Source organism: Salminus brasiliensis, chromosome 4 (assembly GCF_030463535.1).
Source record: "Salminus brasiliensis chromosome 4, fSalBra1.hap2, whole genome shotgun sequence".
Lineage (NCBI taxonomy): Eukaryota > Metazoa > Chordata > Actinopteri > Characiformes > Bryconidae > Salminus > Salminus brasiliensis.
Window position 1 is genome coordinate 552,176 of NC_132881.1, and position 9,466 is coordinate 561,641.

At 42.9% G+C, this 9,466-nt stretch overlaps 1 protein-coding gene across 1 annotated transcript in view; it reads left to right on the forward strand.

Moving 5' to 3' along the window:
- Positions 1–3,081: 3,081 nt before the first annotated feature.
- pcnx1 (pecanex 1) overlaps positions 3,082–9,466 on the forward strand; it is a 34,354-nt gene continuing 27,969 nt past the window's right edge. The window contains 4 exon segments of the mRNA XM_072677262.1: positions 3,082–3,262; positions 3,265–3,386; positions 8,396–8,485; positions 8,487–8,608. Coding sequence (XP_072533363.1) covers positions 3,235–3,262; positions 3,265–3,386; positions 8,396–8,485; positions 8,487–8,608 — 362 coding nt within the window. The 5' untranslated portion in view covers positions 3,082–3,234.

Consider the following 9,466-nt stretch of genomic DNA (forward strand, 5'->3'; position numbering starts at 1 on the left):
CTCGTGGTAAGGACGTTATCGTGTAAATAAGTATTGATTTTGTAATGTTTTTGTACACGTTAGGAATTTTGTGACCGGCTCTGTTTAACAACAGCAGAAGAATTGTAATAAAAATGCTGGAATAATAGTCGTTATTCTCTACGGAAATTAATATCTGCACGTCATGGCCCTCTTGTGGCCAGAGGAAAGGGCTGCAGTGGTTTCCAGCTCCGGGCACTAAAGGGCTTTTACTGCCCTTCTGGACTATAATTAGAGTGCTGGTTATAATTAATGTGCAGACAGCTGACCTTAACGGGCTCATATCCTAATTTCTTTCCTGCTTTATTTTTAGCTCCACATACAGTGTTTCTGTGGGTAAGTGAGCAAAAACAGCCACAATTCTTTTCTGATTGCCCTGTTTCTGTGGCTTTAGGACGGATGTATGTAAATGAGCTCTGATTTGACTGGCTACCCTCCTTCAGAAAGAAGCCTGGGCTGAAACACTGCTTGTAACTTCAGCTGGAGCGGGCTGGACTGCTGTAGATGACCGTAAGTCAATATATTGGCCCTCTGGACGCCACGATTGTTCTGGCAGACGTCTCTCAGAGCTGGAGTTCTACAGTGGAGGTTCTAGATAAGCTCCCCCAGTCAGAGCTGGAGTTCTACAGTGGAGGTTCTAGATAAGCTCCTCCAGTCAGAGCTGTGGTTCTACAGTGGAGGTGAGGGGAGCAGACGTCTGAAGCTCTAATAAAAGCTCCTCACAGAAGTTCTTCACCTAATGAGATGAAGACGCTGCCTGATGCCTGAGACACGGTTCTACCAGAGTTCTGAGAAGAGCTCGGCTCTAGAACCTGCTTTTAAAATCAGATCATTAAATGGTGGAGGGATACATGCTGCAGGTGTAGTGCGGCTACAGAAAGTAGTCCCTAAAGAGAACTGCATTAGTTCAGATTCTCTATTCACTATTTTACCCTCATCATCATCATCATCACTCCATATAACTCAGTGGCTCAGCGGTAAGAGCACTGGACTATTGATGACAGGGTTGTGGGTTCTTTGAGTTCCACTGTTGGACCCTTGACCAAGGCCCTTAACCCTCTGCTCTCCAGGTGCGATGCCGATGCTGCCCATGGCTGCGGACACGTGCTCACTGTCTCTGTGTGTGTTTGATCACTACTGTATATATTAATATATGTGTGTGTGTGTGTGTGTGTCACTGCACGGATGGGTAAAGCAGAAGGCCACATTCTGTCTCTGAGGGTGAGTACGGGTGTCTTTACGTTAGTCTTGGTGACTCCTGGTAAAGAAATCTGATTCAGTAACAATGAATCGTTTCCCACCAAACCGACACTCGGTTTTTATGACTGAAGAGATTCATCATAATCTGTGTTCATTAGCCTAATGCTATGCTCGGCTAACGCACGCGCGGTTTGGGTGTGCAACAGTAATGACCGTGGCCTGCTGAGGGGGATAGGGCCGGATTCTGGGGGTCGCTGCAGGTGGTGTTCAGCAGCCCTCGCTGGAGAGCGAATCAGCAGCTCGGGTAAGAACCGGCAGACTCGATTAGAACGATTCTTTTCGGTGATCCGACTCGCTAAACGGATTCGAATCTTTCACTCGCTGACTCGTGCTGCTGCGGGTCGCTCGGCGCTGTGACCTTTTCCCACAATCCCACAAACACGAGGCTTACTGACGTTATAATAACATGCTGTATCCGGTTCACTGTGATATTATTCCTCTGTGAAATATTAATACATGTATGTTTTTCTCTGTTTGGCTACATGCTAACCCGCTAGCCTGGAAGGAAAGTTATTTTTACCTTTTAACCTTTTTTTTTATTTTGTTTCACAAATTTGATAAAAACGGGAAAATTTTGTAAATTAACTCAAATTCGTAAAAATAATAAATGCTAAAAATGCTTATAAATTATTAAAGTTGACATAACATCTTAATAATAGCATGAATTCAGTTTTCAGGTAAACAGTAATTTGTATGTTGAAATTAATTAATTTCTTAAAAGTGAACTTTAAATATTTAAAGTAACAATTAGTTTTATGATGTAAAACAACAATTTTTTTATTTCTACTATTCAAATTTTATTCTTTATCATTTAAATTCCATTGTTAATATCACTTGTAATTAGAAATCGTGGAGTTTATGAAATTATGATTATCAAATAAAACATAATTCCTACTAGTAAATGTCCTGTTAAAATTAATATAATGTGCAGTGAATTATGGAAGATTAATATTTTCTACGGGTAAACTTTGAGTTTTTTATTATGCTATTTAGATACATTCTAGATACAAACTGTTGTAATAAAGCAGTTTCATTAGTAACATATTAATTATTGATTTATTAATTATGTAATTGTGATTACAAAAAGTATTTGAGATTTTTGCTAATGTTGGAGCTAATCAGTGCACACCAACATGCTTATATTGAATAACATGCAAATAGTGTATTTATGCAAATTATATGTATATTAGATTATATTAACATAGAGTAGAAATAGCATAAGTACCAGGCTGCATGTTTACAGTATGGGCAGACTTGAGGCGTGGCAAGTTGAAGTTGAATATCTAAATTAATTTATTCTTAAATTTAATGTAATTTAATTTAGTTATTTATCATCTTCTTAATAACCTGCTTGAAGTAATTGCTAACGTTGAAACTGGAAACCATGTTTGCTGCATCGTTTTAGGGTGCTAATATTAAATAGCATGTATTTATTATTATTATCATTAATATTTGTATGGCTGGATTTCTACTATGCTAATTATTATTATTATTATTATTATTATAAATTAACTCTTTACCCAATATCACCGTGCATTTGCAAAGTAGGCGGAGTCCGTATTTTAAAGGCGTGGTTAACTATAATGCATAGCTCAGTAATCTGCCAATTAATTGAATATATTTGAATTATTGGAAACTAATAAACGCATCGTCCAATCAGCGCATTCGCGCAAAAGTGGGCGGAGCGACGTCGTGTCCTCCGAGCGGTCCCCTTGAATCGGTACGATCCGAGGACTCGTTCGCAGCCAGAGATTCACCCGCGGCGAACAGCGCTTTAAAAGGCAGCCGAGGCGCCAGGGGTGTGATGGGATGGTGGAGGACTGTGAGGAGGCTCGAAGCTGCCGAGAAGATGGCCGCGGTTTTCGGGGATTTACAGGCCAGCTGCGGTGGGGGAATGACGAGAGGCTGCTAGGCGGCTTTGTGCCACCCTCGGGGTAGAGATTTCGAGGGGCAAACATGGGCTCCCAGACCCTCCAGATCCTCAGACAGGCGTCTGGGCTTCCATCACGGGAGGATGGTACTACGACCCCCATCAAAACACATTTGTCAATGCACTGCACCTCTACGTCTGGCTCTTTCTGCTCTGCTTCCCCTTCACCCTGTATATGGTGAGTGCTTTTTTTGGGTCCCTGGCTTAATCTGGTACTCTGTAGGATGGGGTACCTTCGGTTGGATCCCGTTATTTCGCTGGGTTCAGCTTCTCGGTCGAATTGTCCGTTCCACCTTAAATGGTGCAGCAGTTCCATTCTGGCGCCTCAGGCGCCAGAATGGAACTGCTGCACCATTTAAGGTGGAACGGACAATTCGACCGAGAAGCCACTTAACCATCGCAATCCATTGTTTAGTGGCTTGTTTTATTTAATATACCAACACAAACACCACATATAGTCATCTATCAGCATTTATTAACCTATTTTAGTTAATATTTACACATGAATTATCCTTTATGTTCTATCTATGCAGGCAGGGTCATTGTACCTAATAGATAATGATAGCCAAAGGCTAGACAGTTCACCAGATGCTTCAGAGGTGATATGACCTAGATATGGCCTTCATTAATGCAATACTGCATCATCATAACATCATTATTATTGTTATTATTATTATTATATTATAAATATAAAAAGGCTATTGCATGACATATATACATATATCTATTATAGTAGTGCGAATGTGATGGGACTAGAACCCATATTCTGAAAGATCAATGAATATTGATCTTATTTAGATTTTTTTAATCCAGTATCTAATCTAATCTATCAGGTGATCAAAGACCCAGATTGTTACATATGTAATTACTGAGCGAATTCTATTAACGCTCAGCAGCTGCCCATAGACTTCTATAGTAAGGCTATGCCGGGTTAAAGGGGCAGTTCAGGGGCGGATGAAATGTGAAGGATTGATCACAGAGCCCAGATTCAGTCGATCGGCGAAGACTCGTTTGGGATCCGACATGTGCTTCTTCAGTTTCCAGCAGGAAGGTACTAGGCAAACGCTGCTAGTGAACACTGCACTTAGGCTGTCTTTGCTGTAAACACATGGCTGGAAGCGTTTGTTTGATGTGTAATAAGGTCCATCAGTTTTGTTGACGTAGTTTTTTTCTACAGATTCTGAAGCAAATATGTGAGATCTTGGGCGAGGTCGGTGACAGTCTGACTCCAGTGATTGTTAGCGGAGTTAGCGTAGCCCATCCCGTTATAAGATGAAGAGCTTATGTTAGATATCAATCATGTCTTGACTGGTTGACTGAATCTGGCTCGGAGATCAATCGGGTGATGGAATGTTCGCCGAACTGCGACTTTAATGAATATGAATTATGGGCTACGGTAATCAGGGGTGCACGACAGGCGATCCAACGGAGATCAGGTTGTGAGATCGGATCTCTTTGTTTTTAAACTGTGTTTTTTTTTTTTAACCCAATATATGTAAATAATGTAAATAACTAGCAACAACTATTTTCTTTTTTGTTAACTTTTGCGATGGGACTAGAACCCATATTCGAAAAGATCAAGGAATAACCAGCTTTACATCATATCGGCCCTTTGATGTTTGAGACGTGCAACAAAAGACTCTTATTTGATTGTGCACCCTCACTATATACTATCTAATCAGGTGATCAAGGGCACGAGTATTGTTACATATGTAATTACGTTAACGTTAACGAGATCAGATCTCATTGTTTTTTAATTGATTTTATAAAGTGTTTATTATTATTTTATAGAGTGTTTATTCTTACATGACGGTTGCAACTGTAACAAACTGCAGTTTCCCTCCTGGGATCAATAAAGTGTTTCTGATTCTGAAAGTGATCAAGCCGCTCTTCGTCCCGATGCTCTAATTCCAGAGCGGAAGTGAACTGGTAGCCTATTTCCAGAAAGCTGCCTGTGTCTTTATACACATATATCTGCCATGTCTAGAGTCCCGGTCCGGGTCTGGAGCCGAGCCGAGCCCGAACCGCGCTGGCCTGTGTTTACCCCTCTGTATTTATCTGAACTCCACACGGATCGCAGAGGCCCAGAGTTTGTTGGTTTGATTCATTCTCGTAGACTCTTAACAGCTACAGAGTGTTTCCTGTCCGCTTTGATCCAGAAAGTGATCAAATGGCCTTCATGTGGCTTAGCTTGTCTTTGATCCAGCTGGGATATTGCATCCGCTGACAGGCCGAGGGCGAGGGAGAACCTCCCAGGGTAATTAAAGTGACAGTCTGACACTAAACCTGATCCCTCCCTTTCTCGATTGCTCTGGATGTAGTCAGTCAACCCTGTACAACATCTGTTTGATGGGGCTAAAAGTACAGAGTGATCTGTTACACAGCCAGTAAATCTTCAGTGTCCTGTATGTTACTAATGAGTACTTATTACTCATTAATAACACCCAGTATCCAATATACACTATGTCCAAATGTTTGTGGACATCCCATCTAAGGAATGCATTCAGCTGACACCCATTGCTGATACGGATGTACACACACACACACACACACCCACACACCCACCCACACACACACACACACACACACACACAGCCTGAATAGAATAGGAGACTCTGCAGGAGCGTATAGTAAACATGACCCTATTGGCTCCATGCTGTCTAATGCCAGGCGTGGGCTAGAGGGGTATAAAGCCCCCCAGCATTAAAATGCTGTGGAGCAGTGGAAGAACTGTGTTCTCTGGAGTGGAGCTCATCCAGTACTTTTGGGATGAGTTGGGGGATGATGAGGTGGAGTGGTGATCATCATCCTCCAACATTAATCTGACCTCACTAATGCTCTTTTTTTTTTTTTTTTTTTGCTGATTGCAATCAACGCCTCACAGCAATGCTCCTCCTCCAAAATCTAGTAGAAAGTCTTCTTCTCTGGACAGTAGAGACAGTTACTCAACAGAAGCAGGATCAGCTCTTTAATACCCTTGATTTCAGAAGACACGGTGAATGAGCAGGTGTCCCAATACTTTTGTCAATTTGAACTCCAGTTATATTTTGGAAGTAAGACCTGTCGTATCTCGTTTCCAACCTCATGTTACTTTACCCCTTAAAATGAAATGAAAGACAGTGCATTTAATCCAGTATTTGCAAATGAGCTGTCTTCTGATTGGCTGGCCTGTATAGCGCTTTATTGCAGTCTGGGTGGACACCCTTCTATAAAGTCAGTGTGAGTGGCGTTCTATATAAATGTATATAAATGCACTGACTGTTTTTAAATAAAAATGTGATTAAAGAATGGAACAGAAATATGGGAATATCATCAGTTTTCTATAATAACAGGCTCTTGTAATGTTCATCCTTATTGGTTGTCCATCATGCAGCCGTCCTCCGTCTCTCTGCTCTGTGTGGGTTTATGGAAAGTCCTCCTGATGGATGATTAAAAATAAGCTGCTGTACCTTTAAGACGCCCAGCTCGCTCACCAGGCGGAGGACAGCAGGTCTGTAACTCGGCGAGCCTTTTTTGGGGCGCTGGGTGTTTCGGAGCGCCCTCTCATGGATTCAGAACACGTCACAGTTTCACTGCAGTTCTGTTTCCTCCTGAAAAATAATAAATCATTCAAATACAGTCCAGCATTCCCCAAACTGACCAGGACAACATCCTGATTCAGAGTTCCTGAGTGAAGCTGACTGATGGCGTCACACTTCTCCCAGCATCATGACTGACCTCTGACCCCAGATCCAGACAATCTGCCAAGACATGTTTGGTGACTGACGGGAGCTTCTTTAGCTTACAATGGTAGATTCTCCAAAACACTGGCCCTGCACCATTACGCCCTTCTTACACGCTTCCTTGATGAACTTTTTTAGAAGAAAAATGGTTCCTTGAGGGATCCTCACCTGAGGAGTAGAGCTGGGCGATATGATAAATATGATATACGATATTTATATATTTTGTCATGTAGATAAAGTTCACCAACAGGGTTGAATTTTTGAACCTGCTATTCAAGTATTCTCACGTACTGAGTACCGTAACTTTTACTTACTTTAGTCTAGAACCCCAAACAGAACCTTCTGCACAGAGCTGAGGAACGCTGGAGACCCGAAATGAACAGGGTGTGTCAAAATAAAAGTCACTTATAAACAGACTGTCAGAATTGTCACATTTATTTGTATTAATTGTCACTAATACAACAGAAACAGATAATAAGTCACTATTACAGGCAAAACAGACTGTCAAAATAAAAGTCATCAAATAAACAACGAACAAACCGACTCAAAGCAAAGCAGAAACGCAAAGTACTTTCAGACTCAAAGCTAAAATTACATCTCACATCTCTCTCCCCTGATTGGTTACACCACTAGCGGTATCACTCCGCCCACTACAGAGCGGGGCGTTATGGGGGCGATAACGTAGTTCCAGCTCTAGATTAAAATGAGGTCTGTCTTGTTCTTGTTTCTTGTTTCTCTTTTCTACAGATTTCTGAGATGTTGTGCTGTGCTGAGATCTGTGACTAACGATGTTCGTTAGCATTGTTAGCCCTAGCATCTCACGTTGCAAATGAATACACACGTCAGATTGCAAACGTCTTTGACTGATCGACCGAATCTGGGATTAGAGATCAATCATGAGGCTTTGATTATTCGCTAAACTCTTCCTTTAAAAGACACATTGACGTACTGGGGGCGGAGCTACCAACTATAGATTTTCTTGTTTGTTTGTTTTTTTATTCTCTTTAATACATGTTTTTGATCTGTAATAACAGATGAAATCTTCAGTTCCGTCTTTGTTGCTGGTGTCAGGAGGTCATCGGTTCGAGTCCCAGCAGTGCTGCAGCTGCCAGTGTTGTTCAGTAATCCTTAATGGACTTGCTCATGTGGTTCCTAATACTGTATGGCTCCATGTTATCTATAAACCCTACACTCTCACACACACACACGCACACACACACACACACACACACACACACACACACACAGTGTGCTGGCAGCTGTGTGCCTCGATTGATGGGTTGAAAATGTGTAAATTAGATCTAGAACTCGTGCTTTAGAGCAGCTGGAACCCGTTGAAACACCGTCTTTTATAATAATCTCTCTCTCTCTCTCTCTCTCTCTCTCTGTGTGTCTCTGTGTGTGTGTGTGTGTGTGTGTGTGTGTGTGTGTGTGTGTGTGTGTGTGTGTGTGTGTGTGTGTGTAGGCGCTGCCTCCCACCATGGTGATCGTGGGGATTTACTGCGGTGTGATCGCTGCCATGTTCGTGCTGCTGAAGGCGGTAAACTACCGGCTGCCACACGGCTCTAGACGAGGGCGAGGTCATCGAGCTTCGGGCCAAAGGTGGGCAGGGCAGAGGGGCGGCGGGCGAACGTCAGAGAGACACACACCCCCAGCAGGAGGACTCAAACGGACCTGGGTGAGTCATGCATACACACACACACACACACACACACACACACTAGTAATAATCACCTGGTCCAGTTTTACAGACACTGATCCGATCTCAGTACCTTAATGCTGAGTATCATCTGATACTGATCCAGTCTGATTCAAGGATCTAAATGCTGAGTATTTACAGGATTAATCCGATCAGATCCGATCACCTTGAGGCTGAGGATCTTCAATGCTACCTTGATGCTGAGTATTTTCAGATCCGATCCGACAGGAGTACCTCAGTGCTGAATGTCAGCAGGATTGATCAGATCCGACCCTGAATGTGGAGTATCGTCCCTTCCGATCTCAGGACCTTATTCTGGAGTACCGTTCGATACCACTTCATTCTGCATGCCTTAATACTCCATATCGACCGATTCTGATCCGATCAGATAATTCTCATAGCGTGTAAGATACGTTAGCCTCATAGCTCCTCGATGCTAAATCGGCTGTATTGGAGGTAGGAGAGGGCGACGGTGGTGTCCGTTAGCTTTTCGGCTGAACTCTGGCTTGAATTCGTTAGTGAATGAGCGTGAGTGATCTGCTTTAGCTGCTGGGGTCGGAAGTGGCGTCTAGGCGGTTGTAACGGGGGTTGTGTCGGATTAGCGCTGTTAATCCCTGGCATGACAATGGCAGACTCTCCATCAGCTGCGTAAAGCCTGGCACGAGACCTTCTCACCCACGTCCACCACCAGCCTGACTGAGTGTGAGGCGCAGGGACGCGGACGCCGCTCTTCAGCCTGAGACTAGACTTAATCTGAGGATGATCTCCCCTCTAATGGCTAATCTCTGGTGTCTGTGGTGAACGGCTGGAACAGCTGGTCTCCTTTTTTAACTGCTT